Source organism: Cnephaeus nilssonii (genome assembly GCF_951640355.1).
Source record: "Cnephaeus nilssonii genome assembly, chromosome: 7".
Taxonomy (NCBI): domain Eukaryota; kingdom Metazoa; phylum Chordata; class Mammalia; order Chiroptera; family Vespertilionidae; genus Cnephaeus; species Cnephaeus nilssonii.
In genome coordinates, this window is record NC_137078.1 from 98,885,099 (window position 1) to 98,905,808 (window position 20,710).

General features: G+C 52.7%; 1 protein-coding gene across 1 annotated transcript; it reads left to right on the forward strand.

The window, feature by feature from the left end:
* Nucleotides 1–4,231: 4,231 nt before the first annotated feature.
* ENO1 (enolase 1) lies at nt 4,232–18,656 on the forward strand. Its single transcript, XM_079776781.1, has 12 exons — nt 4,232–4,371; nt 6,428–6,521; nt 9,867–9,962; nt 11,211–11,269; nt 12,809–12,878; nt 13,273–13,406; nt 13,963–14,185; nt 15,264–15,461; nt 16,241–16,442; nt 16,932–17,040; nt 17,315–17,373; nt 18,235–18,656. Exons 2-12 carry the CDS (start codon nt 6,437–6,439, stop codon nt 18,302–18,304), a joined length of 1,305 nt encoding a protein of 434 aa, XP_079632907.1. The 5' UTR covers nt 4,232–4,371; nt 6,428–6,436; the 3' UTR covers nt 18,305–18,656.
* The last annotated feature ends 2,054 nt before the right edge of the window (nt 18,657–20,710 follow it).

Sequence of the window (20,710 nt, forward strand, 5' to 3'; positions counted from 1 at the left end):
TGACAGAGGGAGCAACTGTCAGCCCAGTAGCGAGAACTGTGAATCATTTTGCAAACGGTTTGTTCTGTTTTTCTCTTAAATGGAGCTGCTTCGGCCTCCGTGGAACCTGCTCTCTGTGGTCATTGTACTCATTTCTGGAGCCACCAAGATTAAACCTCTTCCCTTTGCTGCATGATCTTCAATAACCTGAGCTCAGCTCTCAGGTCCCCCTGAAGTCTGCTCTCCTCCTGGGGGCGGGGGAACGGGCATGGTCCTGCACCCCACCCTCCTGCCTCCCGAGAAGGGCCCTCCTCGGGCTCCTTCGCAGAACTGAGCTCCCTTCCTCCGAGCGTGACCTGCCCGGGCGGGAATCGGCTGTTAGTGCTGCTTCAGTACTAGCTGCTCCATCACCCTGGGCCAGGGATTGGGATGAGGCCTTTTTTTTTTCCCAGTTTAAAAAGCTGAGTAAAAGTTAAAAAAAAAATTTAGCCAAAGGAGCTATTGGGGGGTGGGGGGGCATGTGACCGCAGCTGGTTTAAAGCGACACATCTACAAGCCACGGAGGGCCAGCAACCACCAGAAGCCGGACAGAGGCCAGGAACAGACGCTGCCTCAGACCTCTGGACTCCAGAACTGAGAATGCATTTCCGTCCTTTTAAGCCACCAGGGACCAGCTCCCTAGGAGACCCACTGGGCCGGGTATAAATCGACCCGTTCTGCATTGCTCCCCTCGCCACAGAGGATGTGGACCGCTCTGACGAACGCGGGGCTGAACTCCATTCTCCGCTCAGCATCCTGACCGTCAGGGAACAAACAAAAACCAGGATCAGTCAGGACTTCCAACGCAGGAGGGCAGGGACCTCACTTCAAGAGAACTGAGCGGTTCCTGGGAAACCAGAGACTTTCTACCCTCCTGTTAGGAGGTGCCAGGCAGTGCCATCCAAGTGTGCGGGGGGGGGGGGGGGGCATTTTGGAACTGGAACTGGAATTGTGATGCAATGTAATGCCGCTCCCACTCGGAGCTGCTCTCTCCTCGCAGTTGTTCTAGAGAGAATACGGTACCCAGCAAACCCTGAGCCACGTGTCTCAAATCCGAAGCTGCTACAGTTCAGCTGTGCCTGTGGGTATAGCCATGGTCTGGACATGCAAAGGATGGGAAGGTTCCCGGGATAAAGTTTAGGGTTGCGGCCTCTCACCCAAACTCAAGGCTGCAGTGAAGTTCACCGTGAGGAGCAGGAGGCTCAGTGGTTGGGGTCGGTCCCCGGCGCCTCCGTTCACCAGCTGCGGGGTGGGCAGGTCAGCTCGCCTCTGTGCTCTGAGAAGTGGAGATGATCCATGCAACCCAGTCACCGCCTTGTCGCCAGGGTTAAGTGACTGACAGCTGGCAGAAAACAGGCCTCGCCCTGTTATAATTGGTGATAGGTTGGGGGGAGGGGTGTTCTCATTATCTCATGGTCCATGTGGAGCCTCCAGGGAAACCCTGCTCTCCGACAGTGAGTCACAAGGAGCCACATCCTTCCGGAGGCTTTTCCACCTGGGGCTCACGCAGTCTTTGGTATGTGCGAAACAGTGATAAACACACAAACCTTCATGGTATGTTATGTGGAGGGACCATCCACCTAGATCCTCTAGACCAGTGGTTCTCAACCTTCCTGATGCCGCGGCCCTTTAATACAGCTCCTCATGTGGTGGTGACCCCCAACCATAAAATTATTTTCGTTGCTACCTCATACCTGTAATTTTGCTACTGTTATGAATCGTAATGTAAACATCTGTGTTTTCCGATGGTCTTAGGCGACCCTGCTAGCGGTTCTCAACCTGTGGGTCGCTGCTGTAGGGCCTAAGACCATCAGAAAACACAGATATTTACATCACGATTCATAACAGTAGCAAAATTACAGGTATGAGGTAGCAACGAAAATTATTTTATGGCTGGGGGTCACCACAACATGAGGAGCTGTATTAAAGGGCCGCGGCATCAGGAAGGTTGAGAACCACTGGTCTAGAGGCCTTCCTAACTCCTCTGATCCCTTACCTCCCTTGAGCCAAGTATGCAACCCTGAAGATTCCTATCTGGCTGGAGACCTGCCCCCTTTTCAGCCGACGGGCAGTGTTCATCCAGGGACACACAAACCACAGTGGATCGCAGGCTACTGCAAATTCACCTTCTCTCAGTCCCAGTGTCCAGCTGCAGAGGTCTCACAGGTGCCACCTGCAGTGCTTCAAGGCGCAGTCTTCTGACAATAGCTTCGGGCACTCATTACCCCTCCCTGCCCACCAGCAAGGTGAGTGCCATTGGTATGCCACTGCAAGGAAATTGCTCAACTAGCACATTCCTCAGTGCTGACGAGCAACTAAATGCCTGTAACAAGGTCAACGTCCCTGCACAGCCTGCGAACAAAGCCTCGGGAGCCATGGTGACGAGGAGGGCATTTGGCAGGCTGTGGATTTTGGGAAAGATCTGAGGGCATCATTAATCGTTAACATGTGAGCTACAATTTGAGGTCCAAGTGCTGGCTCAGGGTTCTGTGCTGTGGTCCCAAGAATCTTGCAACAGCAGCTATCTGTGATCATGTTCTACATTTGATTTCCTGCGGGGAATCACTGGTTCTGGCCAGAGAGCCGTTTCTCTCTCTCTAACCACTTTAAGGTAAAAGAAAAGATTGTTTTGGAGCCTGTTCAGGGCCACACCTTAAAATTGCTCTGAAAATGAGAGCTGATTTCTGTAGAGACGATTTAAGAGATGTTGGCTGTTGATTTAGCTGCTGAGTCATAGGGCTGGGATCTTGGTGTTAAGCAGTCTGAAACATCAGTTCATTGCTGGTGAAATCACAAACTCTGCTTGCAAAATTCATCTGATGCTTTAGGAAACATTTTACAATTTCCTTGGGGTTTTTTTTGTGTTTTGTTTTGGGGTTTTTTTTCTTAATTTAATCCTAAAGTTCTTGCTTCTTAGTGGAAAACAAATACCGTGCATTCAAAAGGTCTTCACCTTCACCTTTACTGGATGTCTTGGAAACCTAAGCCAGTAGCGTTGGGAGATTTTTATTTTTATTTTTTAATGCTAGGAATTAAGGAAGAAAGGCAGTTTTTGCTGCTGACCAGAAGAAATAATAATTAAATCCAAATACATATTTGAATGTCTCTAGGCAAGGCAATTGGAAAATATGGATTTGAATGGCATTGTTTTAGCCTTCAGACTCACAGACCAAGAGGAATGCCGAGAAATACAAAAATAACTCCACCAGAAAACTCAGCGATGGCCTGGCACCCCCTTGGAGAGGGGGCATGTGCTGCAGAGCAGATTTGAAATGTTCCGTTCTTTTGTGATCAGAAATGAAAAGTCACTGCGCTCACACCTTCCTGCTTTTCACTTTCCAGACTCTACCGTAGAATATGTCCTGCTCTCAACGTTGAGACAACCCCCGCATCCGTGTGCAAATCCGGCCCAAACCCTCCCACGCTGCTTCCCGGGAAGCCAGGTGGATCTGCTGCACCGCGGCGGGAAAGGGAGGGAGGGGACCTCTCCGTTCACGATGCAACGTTAACAAGCGCCGGAGAACGAACTACCTCTGGGCACGCGCGCGGAGATGTGCGTGACACACGGGAAGCCAAGCGCGCAAACCGTGCCGGCTGCCATGAAAGGAAAGTGAACTCCCTTTCGGCCCTCGGGCCTGACACTCAAGTCTGACCCACGCGCAAGGACAAAAGGACGGGGTCACCCAGGCCGGCGGCGGGGGCACCAGGCCTCGGGGAGGGGGCGGGAGGACGCGGCTCCGAGGCCCCCCCGGCCCACCACGTCTCTAGGCGACGGGGTCTCCGACGCCACGCTGCGGGGCGGTGGGGGAGCGGCGGAGAGAGAAGGGCGGGGCCGCGAAGGTCGTCATCAAGGTCGAGGGCCCGACGTGCGGCGCCGGAGCGACGCTGCGTGCGTGCGGGACTCGGAGTACGTGACGGATCCCGGGAGCCTCATGCCGGCCGCGCACCACGCCCCTCCCCTGGGGTATCCGCGCCATGGATCCGGGGGTCCCAACGGGGGAAGGGAGTAAAGTGGGGCGGGGGCTCGCCCCCACCCCCACCCAGCCGCCGGGGAGCCAAGGTCCCCCCCAGCCCTGCAGCGCCCCACCCCCGGGGGTCGTCGCCCCCCCTCTTCCCCGCAGCCCCAGGGGCCTGAGTCGCCCCCGTTTCCCGAAGGGGAGGGTCCGAGTGACAGCGCGCCGGGCCAATGGCGAGGCGGCGCGGAAGGGGCGGGACGTGGGCGGGGCCTCCGGCGCCGGGCGGGAAGTCCCGGCCTCGGCGCAGGGACAGGCTCAGTCCCCGCAGCGCCGCACATTGTGACTGAGCGCTCGCCCTGCGTGTCTGCAGCTCCCTGCTTCCTCGGCCGGCGGCTAGGTAGGGGCTCGCCGAGGGCCGCCCAGCAGGCGCCCAGGCGGGCGGCGCGCGGGTCCTCGGGGGGCTCCGGCCCTTCCGACGCGGGGCCGGGGGATCGGCGGGGGCGCGGCGCCGGCTTTCCCCGGAGGGATCGCCCGGTGATTAGGGCGGGACGGGGCCGCATCACTGCTCTGGGAGGTCAGGAAGCGAGCGCGCAGGCCACTCGGGACAAGGCGGTGAGGGGGGAGGTTTGGGGGAGATGCAGGCCTCACCCTGGATGCGTGTTCAGGCCGGGCCGTTCCTAAAATGGAGCGAGGGGCCGGGGCGGAGGGAGGCGCGGGGGGCCGCTGTTCCCCTCCCCCACCGGCGGCCCACAGGTGGCCTCGGCCTGCAGTTGGCGGCTGGGTGTCCCTCCCGTCGCTGCTCCGGAATGAGCGGCGACTGATGTAACCTCAGAAGGGCTTCTCCTCGGGGCGGCCGCGGCAGAGCCGTTGGGGAATGGGGAAGCCCGCCAGGCGACCTCGCCCGGCCCGGCTCGGCTCGGCCCGCTCCCGCTGCCCGATCGCCCGGACGGAGGATGTGGTTTTCAGAAAGCCGCCGGTCCGCTGCTGCCTCCGCTCCGTGGCCTCCGCTCCGGCCGGTGTGGGCGGTGGGTTGAGTCGCCCCCGGGGCACATGGAGGCCGCGACCACGCGGTCCGCTCCGGCTGCCCGGGGTTCGGGTCCCGATGAAAAGCTGTGAAGACCCCTGATGAGACCCATCTTCCTTCCCAGCCTGTGCTCCCTGAACCGAAATGACTTCCCCACGTCATTTAAGCACGAATTGAATTGTATTTTCACGTCATGAAATAAGTTGATAACTTTTGTCTCCTATCCCTAAAATGAAGCGAAAAATGAGCTCTCACCCCTGGATGCTGAGGCGAAGGGGAGATGTGTTTAAAAGTGCATCCAGACTAGAACCCACGCATAAACAAATTGCCTTTTTGTACGTGAGATAAGAGCCAGATACCTTTCCATCCGCTCCTGAGTAAAGCTCCCTTGTTACACAGAAGTGACTGCAGGATCTAGTTTTGAAACTTTAACGAAAAAAGATGCCCTTGGCTGCTTCGGAACATTCCAGAGAGTGTATGGGAGGGCGCCGGCTCCGTGATGGCTGCTGAACACCCATTCAGTTCCCCTGCCCGCACCAGCCCTCGTGGTCAGCCTCTGCCCCGGAGAGGCCAGCGAGAAAGGCTCGCTTTGAAGAGGTGCTGTTTGCTCTTCGTAGCTGCGATGTTGTGGATGGATTCTTGAGGAGGGCCCCTCCCTTGGAGTGCCCTGCTGTTCAAAGATGGAATCTTCCCTCTATTTAGAAATCATAACAGCTCATAATTACTTTTTAAATGGGGTAAAATGCCCTTTGAAAGCAATGCTAATTGGGTGTCATTATTGACGTGTCCTTATCTTGCTCAAGACCCAAGTCCTGTGAGTTTTGGAAGCCCAGAAGCTGGAGGACAAAGGTCACAGTGCAGAGGCCAAGGGGCTCCCTGGTTATCTAATACCCACCAGTGGAACGGCCTGCCGCTGCCTCCAGTTTAACTTAATGAAATCTGGCCCAGACTTGAAATCTAATGTTTCACTACAAATCAGATTTGCCTCCCGTCTCCACCCTTACCCCACCCTTTAGTCCTAAACGGTTTTGCCTGTGACCTTCATGTCCCCTTGGTGCCTTTCCATGGGCAATGCCAACCCTCATTGTTCATGAATGGCGGTAATCCGTTTCCAGCTGCCCCCTCTTCACCATTCTCCCTCAACACGTGAATCTCTCCTGCTGGCTTTGCTTTGCCCGGCACACAGCTCTTCAGGCTTTCTGCTCTGTGCTCACAGGGCAAGGCCTGAGCTGCTGCTTTTTTGGGAGCAGTTCCCACTGCTTCCCAGCAGGCTTTTCCCCACTCCAGCCACCCAGTTTCCGGCCTTCTGAATGCATCCCGTGTTCAGTCCAGTGCAGGCTCTTTCTAGTCTAGGGATCCTCAGAAGTGATCCTTGAATGAATGACCCCAAGGCTGCATTGTGGTTTACCGTGTGAACTCTTCCCCACAGAAATTCACCATGTCTATTCTGAAGGTGCACGCCAGAGAGATCTTCGACTCCCGTGGGAACCCCACTGTGGAGGTGGATCTCTACACCGCAAAAGGTATGTGCCACCTCTGTGTCTCTACTTCCTTCCTCCACACTCCAATTTTGAAAACTTCCTGAAAGTGACAGAGTCTGAGGCAGGAAACAGACTCTTGCTGAAATAACGCCTTTGTTGCCCGCACATGCTGGTGGGTTGTGATTCCTGGCTGCGGATGGGGGGTTGTAAGGCAGGAGCCCTGGTCTTGCTGTGTCCCTTGACCCTAAATAGGCCCATCAGTAGTTTGCTTCCAAGCTTGATGTGACCAAATAAGCAAATGGGAATAAAGACTGTCAACTGGTTTCCAGAATCACTCTCTAACCAGGGATCAGGGACAGGTTTTTGGGGTGTTGGGCTGTTCCAAAGGCCCTTATTTACCCCTAGGAAGAGTTTGCTCACATGAAAAAAATAGGATGGGGACTCTTAAAAGTTCCTCTGTCGCCCTGCGTTACCTCCACCAATGCCTCAGCTAGCTTCTAAGTGGGCATTGTGGCGGAGGTTGGGTCGAATCGCTCAGTGTGCTGAGCACGTGAACACCTGCCAGTCAGAGCTGAGTCACGCCTGTGACTCACAGCCTGGCTGAGGAGCCTCCAGCCCTTCCCTTCCTGCCCTGGCCTCCTCCTCTCCACCTTGTCCACGAAAAGAAAGCCCTTGAGTCTAGAAGTCATTGGACAAAAGTCCACCTGTGCTCTGCCTCCGGTGACCCACTGGGAGGCACTCTCAGAGTGGGGTTCCCTCTGAGCTGGGGCTTCGGGCGCGTGCATGGGCGCTCCCAGGATGCCCAGGATTTCCTTGCATCTTACGGGGTTGGCTTGCTTAGTCAGCCGGTGGAACTTTCCACTTGGAAATTAATGGGCTTGAAAAAAACAACGAAAAAAGATCCAAGCCACTAGAAGAATGTTGGGAGTGGGGCCATATTCTTTGAAACATTTTATGACTAAAATTAAAATTTTTTTAAATTTAAATAAATGGAACTTTCCCTTTTGTGTGTCTTAGCCCTTTTCCGTTAAAACAGGAAATAGTAGATTTGTTAGCCTTTCATCACTTCTTCCTTCCTTAGAATGTATTTTCTAGAGCAGTTTTACGTTCACAGCAGAATTGAGTGGAAGGTATAGCGTTCCCGTGTAGCCAGCCAACTTCCCCCACCCGAGTGGTCCATTGCTTCCAGTCAAACCTGCCCTGACACTTGTCACCCCAAGTCCCTGGATCACATTGGGGCCACTCTTGCTTTCGTCCCTTCTTCACCTGGTCCAGTACTTGATGGACAGAGGGAGCCAGGCCTGTGTCGAGAAGAATGTGTGTCCTGCTCGCACAGTCATGGCAGCGACCAGCATACGAATAGACCATTTGATTACAGTTCCCAGCTGATTTTTTTCTGTGTTCATTTGCCTTCACATCCCCACACACCCACCAGTTCTGCGCAGACCTCCCATGGGGCAATGCCTTACTCTTTCAAGAAGGTTGAGGAGGCTGTCTGCCCGTGTGGTCAGATCTCCTCAGTACCGACCTTGACACTGTCTGTCCCAAGCTGTGCGTTTTCCACTCCACAGGGCAGGCCTGGCTGGATGGCTGGTTTCTGTATCTGCAGACGGTGGTTCCGTGCTTGATTGTGCTCTGGTGTTAAACTCTGCACTGTTATCTGGATTCCTCTTCCCCGGTCTATCCTGCTTTCCGGTCTCCTGTTCTGCAGAGAACCCCAAGTAGCATTATCGCTGCTTAAACTGGAACGGCCAGGCCATAGGGCTTCCTCTTCAGCCAACACTTTCAAGACTTGAAAGCTGGCCGGAACTCAAGGTTGTCCAAGGGTGACTTAGCAACAGGGCCCTGGAGCTGGGCTGGCTGAAATACCCGTAATGTGGCTGTTGATTATGAGTTGAAATGATACGGTCTTGGAGACATTGGGCTAAATAAGATATGTTACATTTACTCCCTGTTTTTAATTTTCAACTTTAACACAGCTGCTAGAACATCGTAAATCCCGTAAGTGGCTCACGTGTTCTATTGGGCAGTGCTGCTCTCGTGGTCCTCGGACTAGCTGTGGGCACCAGCCATGCGAGCTCCTTAGAGACCCAGACCCCCGGCGCTCCGGGTTGGCAGTCTGCATTGTTACAAGATCCCCAGGGAATACGTGTGCACGTTGCAGTGTGCGAAGCTCTGCTCTGGAGCTTTTTCTTACACTAGAGAAATTCATCAGCTTTGCTGTAGGGTCTGCATTGCAGAATCATGCAAACTGCAAGGCAGGAAGGACAGTCTGAGTCTCCCAGTTGGGGGAAGGAAGTAACAGTGTTTCCTAATAACCCACGTCATCTGTGGGTGGGGGCCTGGGTGAGAGCTGTAACTGTGTTTCTTAGCCATCACTTAAGGTGACCAGATTTTAACATTGGTAAAGCGAGACCCATTGACCGGGGGGGCGGGGGGAGAGGTTCTTGATTAAAAATTTCGTCTATATTGTAATCGCTTTTGGTTTTTTTAATAAAAGGAAATTCACTTCTTAGATCATCGTTGAATTTGCATCCTCTTTTCTTACTCATTATGTTAAAAATCTTTAAAAAATTTTAAATTATATTATAAATTATTATATACATATTGCTTAAAAACACAGTAAGTAGGTACATAATTACATGAACATATTTTATTTATAAATTAAATTAATTTGATTGTTATAAAGTAACTATATTTTAAAAATTATTTTAATCCTATATTTCTTTCTAAATAATACAGTGCTAACTTGTATTATTTTTCCTCTGAATTTGCCGTAACGTAAGTCGTGTCACTTTCAAGGCCGGCACTAGACTTTTTGCCGCCACTATAAAATATAAATAATACGAGTACTGTCTGCTAAATTCAAGAAAACTTATGTATTTATGAAATAAATAAATTACCTAAATTATCTGAATAGCTGATTTGTAATGACATCATTTGTTTAACTAGCTTACTAGCACGCAGTACGATGTGTATCGTCTGAGAGACAGTTACAAAATGTTTTCGTCGTTGCCAATCCCAAAAAATGCCATTGTTCATTAAGTCCAAACAATGGTGGTCGAATTCTAACAACTGATCAACAATGCGAACTTTGATAAGCAGTTCTCGATAATCAGTTCTCAACAATTATTTGTTATTATTAAAGTTTAACATTATAAAATTAACAAAAATAATATAAAACTCATATCCTGGCTAAACAGCCACATGGCCGTCGAAAACCGTATATTCCCTTCCCGTTCTCCCGCCGTTCCCTAGCTTGTCGTGCATTCTTTCCAAAAATCGGGACTTTTTTAAAACGCCGCGGGACGTGGGACAAATTGTTAAAAAGCGGGACGTCTGGTCACCTTACCATCACTGTTTTATTCCTTCTCCCTCACCACCCAGGTCTCTTCAGAGCTGCTGTGCCCAGTGGTGCCTCAACTGGTATCTACGAGGCTCTAGAGCTTCGGGACAATGACAAGACGCGCTATCTGGGGAAGGGTAAGAGTCGGCGCCCACAACCTGCCTCGAGCGGGGCTGCTCCTAGCCTTCTTTTATTTTAGAGAGAGGAAGGTGGGGGTGGGGGGAGAGAAACATCAGTCAGTTGCCTCCCGTATACACCCTGACTGGGCATCGAACCCGTGACCCTCTGGTGCATGGGCTGACTCTCCAACCACTGAGCAACATCGGCCAGGGCTGGGGCAAGCCTTACGATGCTATTTCTATTGTGGCTTGTCTCCAGTCTGTGAAGCTCCTGGGTAGGCCAGGGAACCTCTGGATAAGAAGACATGTTCATTAATACTAACAAAAAGCCTTGCCCCTCTCCCGGGAGGGCTCTGAGGGTCTTCCAGACCACCGCCCTCTGCAGGTCAGTGTGCAGCTTCATCTTTGTTGACTGATCCACAGCATCACTCAGCAGGGCTGGCCTCAGGGCTATTCACCGCTCTGTGGAAAGAACCAGATTACGGAAAACCAGTTCTCCATGGCGGGGGGGTTGGGGGGAACACGCTCACCCCGGGGGGCGGAAATTGGTTCTTCCAGAGAGACAGAATCTTATAGAGACCAAAAAAAATCTGTATTTGCCCTGGAAGACGACAAATATGAAAGTCTAAGAAGGCTGCGAGGTGGGGGGACCTGACCGTGGCGCTGTGGGCAGGCAGTGTTCTCAGCCTGCCCCATGGTCCACAAAGGGCCCTCCCCCGGGTTCCAGTGGCTCGGGGCCCAGACCTGTACTTGTCTGAACCAGGACAGGGCTGTGCCTTGATTGTAATGAGGGTGAGCTCAGTCCCTGCAGCATCCTCCCCTTTCTGTTTCCTCTTTCCCTCAGTGTCCTTCACAGCCTTTCTCTTCTGTTCTTTCCTCCTCCTCTGTCCATCTTCACTGGTCAGGTGTCTCCAGACCCGTTAAGTATGTTAATGAGTTCCTGGCACCTGCCTTGTGCACGCAGGTAACGCATTGCACGCCCTTGAGTTTTACAGCTGGTGTTTTCCAGTGCATGGTCTTGCCAACTAACCGCCCCTCAGACACAGGTGTCTGCTCTGTGTGCGGCTCTAACCCCGGGTCCGAGGTGAGAGCGCTGAGCCTGGGCCGGAAAGTCCTTTGATTTCGCGGGGAGAGAGAGATGGGGATTTGAAGGAGGTGCCATTTGGTGGGCTTCGGACTAGCTGGGTTCGCAGCGTGATTCTCAGCAATGCTGCTCAAGCCTGTTCTTCATTAATGTCAGTAATTTGATTTGATTGCTCCTTCTAGGTGTCTCCAAGGCTGTTGAGCACATCAATAAAACTATTGCGCCTGCCCTGGTTAGCAAGGTAGGACCTGCCTCCTGGTAACTAATGAATATTACTGCCATCAGAGCTCTCCCGGCCAGCGGGCTCCTGTTTATGGAGGAGCGCATTCTGAGCGCTGAAGAAGCCGGTTGGACTCCCTGTCAGGAGAATAATTTTGCCTTTTTAACCAACGCCCTGCGTGTCCACATCTAACAGTGCATGGAATTGGGGAGAGAGGGTGGGAGGCTGCCTTACAGCCCTGACTTCCCTCCAACTGTCATGTCCTTTGGGGAGTTAACATCCAGGGGTGTTGGGCGTAGTGTCCATGGTGACTGACTCATTTTTCATGAGCTGTGGAATTATTTATTGTATTTCTACTGACTTTTAACAGTTGAGCTCTTGTTCAGTCTTACTTGGGACCTCAATACGTAAACATATTGAAAGTAGAGCTGCTGTTGGTGAAGTAGGGCTGGGACCCAAAAGCCCGACCTACTCAGCAGGTTTAGGTCTCCCTCCGTAGCTCCTGGGGCCCTTGCTCAAGGGGATGATTCGAAAGCCGCTGGCTGGAGAAGTTTCTCACGGCCCAAGCCCTCCACAGCCGCCTTGTCTGTTCTCGGGTGTGGTCCTGCCCCTTCTGAATTCAGCCTGTGTGCGGGTGGCTTCTTTTGGCCTGGCCTTCATGGCACTCTGTAATTGGTCCCAGTTTCTCATTCCTGCCCTGTCGGCGGACAGCCCTGTTCTTTGTGCCCTTACCTGGCATGACTAACAGTGAGCGGGGCTTTCCTGGGCAGTTTTCCCTTGGGGAGGACATACGTCAGTCTAACTCGTAGTGAGGGTTGGTCCCTGAAGCCAGCTGCTTAAGTAACTGCTGACTTTTCCCACAGATGTCTCATCAAAAAGCAAAAGATGCCAAATGGTTAACATGGCATGATGGAGTTACATACAGTTTTATATTAGAATTTTCTAGAAGGAACTATAAATGATACATTGTTATGATTCAATTATGAAGTTTTTAAGTAATTTTTATTAAAAATTGACATTGAGCCAGTTTTCAGATACCAATTTTATTACTTTATAATCTCACCAAAATTATTCATCTTGATCACTTATCAGCTGCTGCATTTTGCCGTCGTTGCGAATTGCCATGAGGCACCACTGAGGTGGAACTGCCTTTGAATAGCTTAGCTCGTTTGGACAGTGAATTGCTCATTATTGCCTGGAAAGTCACACTACTTGTAGTAACAACACCTAACTTGGCATCACAAGTTGATTCTGTCGTGTAAAATGTGACTCTGGACTCCCTGAGTAGAATAACCTTTGCCCACAAGGACCAGATCTTAGGTATTTCTGTGTTGGCTCCTTGGTGCTTGGAGAAATGCCTGATGGTATTAAAACCAATGAAGGGCAGTTCAGTGTCCCGATTCCTCTGGAATGAGGAAGTTTTGTGCGGCTCCCCCTTTTTGCCTGCCAAACGGATGTATAATAGAACTGATGTGGGCTTCGCACCGTTCCAAATTTCCATCGCTCCCATGGCGGTGCAAAGGCCGTGCCAATAGGGTGACCTCACTTCTCTCCCTGTAGAAGCTGAGCGTCGTGGAGCAGGAGAAGATCGACAAGCTGATGATAGAGATGGACGGGACGGAAAATAAATGTGAGTTCCAAGGGAAGGTCGTGCAACCCTTTGGGGAGAGGTTACATGGTCCCTAACAGTGAATACAAGAACATGTGTGGTCCCTCCGAGTTTCCCTGCCTCGCCTTAGTCAGTCACAGCTTCAAGTGTCAGGAGCATAACCAGGTGACAGCAGCATGTCTGAGCATTTCTCAAAGAGAGGAGTCCTTTATACGCAGGTCCATACATCGGAGAGGGGCTTTCTCTCGGGAAGAGGCAGGCGAGGCCCCCTGGGATGCAGTTTGCATTTCTAACTTGAACATGGGGAGGAAATAAGACAGATTCAGGATCAACCCAAGGTGCACTCCCAGGCAGAAGGCCGGCAGGAGAAAGGTTAATGAGTAAGAATCCCTCAATTAACTCTGTTCTGTTCCAGCTAAATTCGGTGCCAACGCCATTCTGGGAGTGTCCCTGGCAGTCTGCAAGGCTGGGGCTGTTGAGAAGGGGGTGCCCCTGTACCGCCACATTGCTGACCTGGCTGGCAACACCGAGGTCGTCCTGCCAGTTCCGGTGAGTGGCTTCTTTGGGAGTTGAGAGCGTTGGCTTTCTCGTGGGACCCGAGACCACCACATCATGAACTTGTCCACCTGTGACTCCCAACATGGTGGTGCGAGCAGGCTCTGGCGGTCTCAGCGGCAGGCAACCCCTCTGCCACTTGCTAAGCGTGAACTTGAGCCGGTGACTCAACTTCCCTGTCCCCAAGTCTTTTATATTGACCAGAGGCCCGATGCATGAAATTCCTGCCAGGGGCTTGGCCCTCGCAGCCCCGGCTTCGTCCAGACATCCTTCCGGACGGTCGTTCTGCTGTTCGGTCTAATTAGCACATTAGCTCTTTATTATATAGGATTATATAGGCTAGGGGGTGGAAATCGTACTTGCTGGGCTGTGTGCATTTACTGAGGAATGGCCGGTGCTAGAGGGGTGAGCGCCTCTGATGGTGTCCATTGGGGTTATCAGGGTGACCAGGGAGCAGTCAGCCACACGTGGCCACGCAGTTGGACGTCAGTGGCTTGCTGTCGGGCAGGATTCTCTGGACTGAGCCTGTACTTCTCTCTGCCTCTCCCAGGCTTTGAACGTCATCAACGGGGGCTCTCACGCTGGCAACAAGCTGGCCATGCAGGAGTTCATGATCCTCCCCGTCGGCGCCGCCAACTTCAGGGAGGCCATGCGCATTGGGGCCGAGGTTTACCACAACCTGAAGAACGTCATCAAGGAGAAGTACGGGAAAGACGCCACCAACGTGGGGGACGAAGGTGGCTTTGCTCCCAACATCCTGGAGAATAAGGAAGGTGAGGCTCTGGAGGGCCCGTCCCGAGTTCTGCCCCACTGCCCCGCCTTACCCACCCCACCCCATCGGCCCGTCTTCCACACCTGCCACCGGGAGCGGCTCCCTGCTGCCTTCAGCAAGCATCGAAGTGCAGAACTGCAGAGTTTGGGGAGGGATGTGGGAACTAGCACTTCGTTAAAAAAAAATAGCAGGAACTTTCTTATTAGTTGGACTTCTGAATAGCCTGGTGGTTTGTTTAAATTGGGCTCGTGGGGTAGAGAGGCAGTTTATTCTCTTGCTCTGTCTGGCAATGGCAAGAATTTAAAATCTGTATTCAAGGAGACACCGTCTGTTCAGGACTGTGATCAATAATATGTCGTTCCTTTAACCACGGGATGCTCACACAAGCTGTCTCACTGAATCCTTAGGCACAGAATTCTGTGTGAGAATTGAGTGGAGGGTACAGGGAGTCCTAGCACAAGAAGTCACGGCTGAGTGTTGTTTTTGTTTTGGAAGGAAAGTGAGGCTCGTGCTTCTTTGGTTACTTTCAAGGGCACCTGGTGAGAGAGAATGTCCACCTGCTATCCATGGGTCATCCATGGATAGTGATGGTATCAGCCATTTGACCTGTAAAACGGCCCTTCTGTGGCTTAACCTAACCAGCTGCTTGGGGATGTCTGCTGTGGACCAGAGGCCACATGTGTTTGTCAGTTTCCCTACAGGTAGTGCTGCCACGTGAAGCAGAGCCTGGGCCCCGTTCCCAGCCTCCCTCTTGGTCCCAGCCTTGCTCTGTTTAAAGCCCCGTGCCCCGGGGCGGCTGGTCTCACTGGTCACTGTAACTGTACCGTGGCCAGCACAGCGTTCCTGGTGCTAAACTCGGGAGCGGCTGGCAGTGAGCGCCTCTTTTCTGAGTCGGGATTGGATTTCCCACTTGGTGGTGCGCTAGGGGTGCTGACCAAAGCAGAAAAAGGGAACCAGAATCCTTGGAACTGGTGGTTTTCCAGAGCCCCTCTCTGTTCCGGCTCCCATTTGGCAGCCGTGAAAGAAAACTTGATCTCTCCCGGACTGGTTTCCAACTTGTCGCCACCATCTCTTTCCAGCCCTGGAGCTGCTGAAGAACGCCATCGGGAAAGCCGGCTACACCGATAAGGTGGTCATCGGCATGGACGTGGCTGCCTCCGAGTTCTTCAAGTCTGGGAAGTATGACCTGGACTTCAAGTCACCCGATGACCCCAACAGGTACATCACCCACGACGAGCTGGCCAACCTGTACAAGTCCTTCATCAAGGACTACCCAGGTGAGTGCTTTCGAGCACCGTCCCCTTCTCCAGCCACTGTCGGGCAGCAAGGCAGCCGCCAAGGCCTGGGTGCCGGCGCCAGTGTGAGTGGGTGGGCGCCGCGCTGGGGCAGCAGCAGACGCAGGCGGCTCTAAGGCCAGGTGTTCACACAGTGGGGCTGCCTCCTGTCACTGTCCCAGCAACCTCCTGAGCAAATACTTCGTCACACCCGTGAGGAGAGAGCTTTGGTGGGCAGGCTGGGCCGGCGCTCCTCTGGCCCTGTGCTCACCTAACACGTTAAGCGCCCAGTCAGTCTCCGGTGACTGACTGTCCTTTCCGTCCGGGAGACAAAACAGGGGCACTTAACGTATTCGTGTACACGGGATAGGCAGGTACTCTCCATACCGTTTTGTAAGAGAGGAACTGAGGCACAGCAGTCAGTCAGTTGCCCAAGGGCACTCAGCAAATGGTGAGGTGAGATTTCAGACCAGAAAGGCTCCCCTTAAGCCCCTGCGTGTAACCGCGGAGCTAGACAACCTGGTCAGGGCAGAGCCCAGATGCAACCCACCATGGGCAGGTAAGTGCCCGCTCACGTAGTAACTGCGGGTCCCAGGGTTGTGGGCAGCCTTTCCAGGAGCGTGTGGGGAGGGCAGAGGGTTCTAACATGAGCCAGAGCCGTTCCTGCCCTGCAGGTGAGGGTGTGAGGCCAGGCGAGCTGCGTGGCAGGAGGGAAGTGGGGCTGGGCTGCCGTCCGCAGGCTGGGGGCTCACACTGATGAGGCTTGGCCCCCCTCTCCTCAGTGGTGTCGATCGAAGACCCCTTCGACCAGGACGACTGGGAAGCGTGGCGCAAGTTCACTGCCAGCACAGAGATCCAGGTGGTGGGGGATGACCTCACAGTGACCAACCCGAAGCGGATTGCCAAGGCCGTGAGCGAGAAGTCGTGCAACTGCCTCCTGCTCAAAGTGAACCAGATCGGCTCCGTGACCGAGTCTATCCAGGCGTGAGTGTCCCCGGGAGCAGCCTCACGCGCCAGGGGTCCGCGCTTCAGAGAGCTCCTCTCTGTAGGGGGCCCTCCTGCCTGGAGCTGTAACGGGTTTCACGTTTGAACTTGGAGGGGATTGCGAACTAAGCAATGTCACCAAGGGGACTAGGGCATTAGGCAGTTGTAGCCTAATCCTGATCCACTATATGACCCCAGACTTGTAATTTCATTTCACCCAGAGAACATCGGGGAAGACAAGTCACTCCCCTCGGGAAGGCTGAACCCAGGTTTTTAAATGTGACTAGAGGGCTGATGAGGTCCGGGGTCGCTTGAGGGCCATCATCTCCCCAGGCCGCCTGCTCCTGGGTCCTGACACACACACACACACACACACACACACACACACACCCCGGTGTCCTGCCAGGGGTGGTGAGTCATGCCATCAAAGGGCCAGGGGCTCTGGTGGAAATGGAGTCAGCGGCATCTGGGTTGTTTCCTGGCTTCTAGGTGCAAGCTGGCCCAGTCCAATGGGTGGGGTGTCATGGTGTCCCATCGCTCCGGGGAGACCGAAGACACCTTCATCGCTGACCTGGTGGTGGGGCTCTGCACTGGGCAGGTAAGGCGCTCCCTGCAGTGAAAGCTGGTCCTTATTTCTTCCCTCTGACCTCGACTTCCTGAGCACAGACTTGGGGGGAAGGGGATGGCGAATGGGGTCCTGGAGGCCCCTTTTGTGTGTGTGTGTATAGGTCCCTTTTATCCCCTTCTTCTTAGGGTCAGAGATCCTCCTTAAGAAATTGTTTTCTCGCCATAACACACTCCCCTTGCCCACAATGTCTCCCAAGACTCGATGCCCACTGTAAGCAAGCATGACCTGTCTTTTCTCCTCCCAGATCAAGACTGGTGCTCCTTGCCGATCTGAGCGCTTGGCCAAGTACAACCAGATCCTCAGGTAAAGAGGGTGCCTGCCCTGGGTGTGTGGGTACTGCCCTCCACTAGGAGCTCCTGGCTCTGTGGGGCGTGTGCGGTTCAGGGGGCCTGAGCAGTGTCACACTAGAGCAGAGATGGGTGCGGAACCCACGGTGCCTTGTAGCATTGCCCCAAAGCAGGCCCTGGTTGGTACTGTTCTGCCATCTGCTGGTGGAAGAGGGAACAGGCTCCTCATTGCACTTATAAAATTATAAAAGCCTTAATGATTTTATAACTCCCCTCTACCTCAACCCTGGAAGATTTTAAGCACAAAAGAAACAGTGAGCAGTAAAATGTACGCCCTTTCCTCATCACCCATACTCGACAGCTGTCACTGTTCCTCCATGCTTATCTCTACACCCTGCTTGTGACTTTAAAGCAAATTCCAAATGACAGGATTTCATGTACTTTAGTGTGTATCTTTTTCAGGTCAGGATGTTTTTTAGATACCCACTCTCGTTATAGTGCCCCAAATTAGTAGAAAGTCTATAATGTCAGCACCACGTTTTCATCTGTTCAGTATCCCGTGTTCACTCTAAGTTCCCCTACTTTCTTCCCCATGCTGCTTACTTGTTAGAGAAACTGGATTTGTCTTTCATTTTTAAAGACATAACAATTGAAACATTGAGGGGATGGAGAGGAGGAGATGGGGCTGCAGATGGATGACAATCTGCCGAGTGGGTTGGGCGGAAGGGAGCTGAATGTTCTATTCTCAGCATCTCAGAGACGCTCAATTTTAGAGGATTCGAGAATAAGTTGTCTCGACTTCTCTGGGTGAGAAAACGTACTGAGTTGAGATTTGACTTCTGTTTTTCCCTCCCCCTCTATCCATCTGTTTCCCAAGAATCGAGGAGGAGCTGGGCAGCAAGGCCAAGTTTGCCGGCAGGAACTTCAGAAACCCCCTGGCCAAGTAAGCTCTGGGCAGGCAGCCCGAGCCCCGCGGTCACCTGTCGGCTAATGAGACCTCTGCTGCTGACATCTGCACGGGCAGCCCGAGGCCCCCAGCCGATACCTGCAGGGGCCCTGCCTCTCCCCTCCCTTCGGGGTTCTCACTGCTTCTTAGAACTGCCACAAAGCCAAGCCTGACATCGGAACCCTGGTGGAAACCCTAGCCCTGTAGTCATGTGACTGGTCCAAATCATTGTTCTCACCTCGCTTCTCACGTGTCTGGAGCCAAGTGCATCTGCATTGTAATCTCCGAGGTGTCCACAGGCAAGATCCCCAGTGGTTTTGTGTGCAAAATAAAGTCTTCAGTGTCCTTAGGAATACTCGGTGTATAGGGTCTGTGAGTCTCTGTTCTTGTGTCGTGAGTGTTCACAGGGCATTGCCATAGGCCTGCAAGAGTTAGAGCCTGTGTGTTGTGAAAAAAAGGACGAGTTTATTGACATCTGCCCCTTGAAGTTTAGTGTTTGATGTTTCTTCCCCTAATACAACTTGATCAGTCTATTGAGTTGTGTTTTAATATTCATTTGGGACAAGGAGGCCCCCTGGTGGACAGACATTCTTATTCATTGCTTACCTCAGGATTTAACCCACAAAGCACTGGTAGGTGAGGATATCTCTATTAAGAGATTTATCACAAGGAATTAGCTTCCATGGTTGTAGGGTTTGGCTGAGCAAACCCAAAATCCATAGGGCAATCCATCAGAAGGGAGGTGACCAGGACCCCTCCACTGGCACAGGTGAAGTGCCAGTTCACAGATGGAGTTTCTCCTTGAGGGGAGGCGGGGGGGGGCGGGGGGCGAAGCCCTGATTCAAGACCTATCTGATTCTGTCAGGCCTGTGCAGGTCACCCAGGGTGATTCCTTACTTAAAGGCAGCTGATTAGTGGCTGCAGTTATGTCTGGGAAATACCTAGGTTAGTACCTGACTAACAGGACTCCGGTTAAGGTGGCACGTCACAAAGCCACAGTCCAGCTCTTGTTAGTGCTGCACCCGTGCACATCTTAGACCATCATCTCCAAACTGACCGCACGAAGCCCTGCTTCCACCGCTCCGGGCGTAACTCGCACATACAGCCCCACGCACTACCCTCCGTGCGTGCGTGACCGCTTTCTGAGCTGATTCTGAGGGAAGTGCGTTACCCAACTGGGCCGGACAGTCTTACTGGTGTGTTTACCCAACTCCAAAGCGGCAAATAGGCTTGAGTAATTTTAAGTTTGCTGTAATAATTGAATGCTGGTTTTTAAGACAGTGACTGGCAAAGGCATTTATATCACTTGGGTTCAAGGGCAAGTGTAGGTAGGAGCCCTTTCAGGTACGCTCCTCTCTGAAAGAAGGCCGCTAGCTGGGGCTTGATGGTGAGGCCCCTGGTAAGTACTGGCGACTGACAACTTCTGACGCAGCAGAAATGAAGCCGTTCTTGCATTGATTGGCAGGAGAATTGCCGACCCAGGGACCTGTTCCTGGGCCCCTGTCGGAAGCAGGACAGACACCGCTGACCCATTTTCCAGGAAGCCGTGTTTGGGCCCTGTGGTGGCCTGGGGTGTTGGCATGTCTCTGGACCACATGAGTTTACAGGAACTTGGTTTTTAAATAAACATCTTCGTTAGCACATGTTTGCAGTCTCTGGGCTTGCTTTTTCTTTTTTTAATTGACTTTTAGACAGAAACAGATTTGTTGTTCCACTTATCCACGACCAGGCATTGAAACGCAACCTGATGTATTGGGACAACGCTCTAACCAACTGATGCCTGGCCAGGGCAAGATACACATGCTTTGAGGGAAATAAAACGACATAGAACCCTGGCTGGTGCTCAGTGGTTAGAGCATTGGCCCATGCACCACAGGGTCTCAGGTTAGATCCCGGCCCCTGTCAGGGTGCATGCTGCAGGAAGCAGCCATGTGTCTCTTACATCCATGTTTCTCTCTCTCTCTCTCTCTCTCTCTCTCTCTCTCTCTCCTCTCTCCTCTCTCCTCTCTCCTCTCTCCTCTCTCCTCTCTCCTCTCCTCTCCTCTCTCCTCTCTCCTCTCCTCTCCCCTTCCCCCTCCTTTCTGCTCTAAAAATCAATGGAGAAAATATCCTCAGGTGGGGATTAACCAAAAAAGAAAGAAAAAGCAAGTCCAGCCCTAATTGGGTCATAGGTGGTCAGAGCAGTGGTCGCCAACCTTTCGGACCTCACGGACCACCAGTGGTCCACGGACGACCCTGGGTTAGAGCATCTTCCCGATACACCATGGTTGCGGGTTTGATCCAGGCAGGGCACATACAAGAATCAACCACTGACTGTATAAATGGGTGCTTCTTTCCCTCCCTCTCTAAAACCCATAACGTTTTTAAAAAGTGGAAAGTTTAAGAAATGTGTATCTCCTGTCCTCCA

Coding starts and splice junctions, on each gene's coding strand:
- ENO1 (XM_079776781.1), top strand. CDS start 6,437: ATGTCTATTCTGAAGGTGCACGCCAGAGAGATCTTCGACTCCCGTGGG. Junction 12,879..13,272: donor GGACGGGACGGAAAATAAAT/GTGAGTTCCAAG, acceptor GTTCTGTTCCAG/CTAAATTCGGTGCCAACGCC. Junction 16,443..16,931: donor GTGACCGAGTCTATCCAGGC/GTGAGTGTCCCC, acceptor CCTGGCTTCTAG/GTGCAAGCTGGCCCAGTCCA.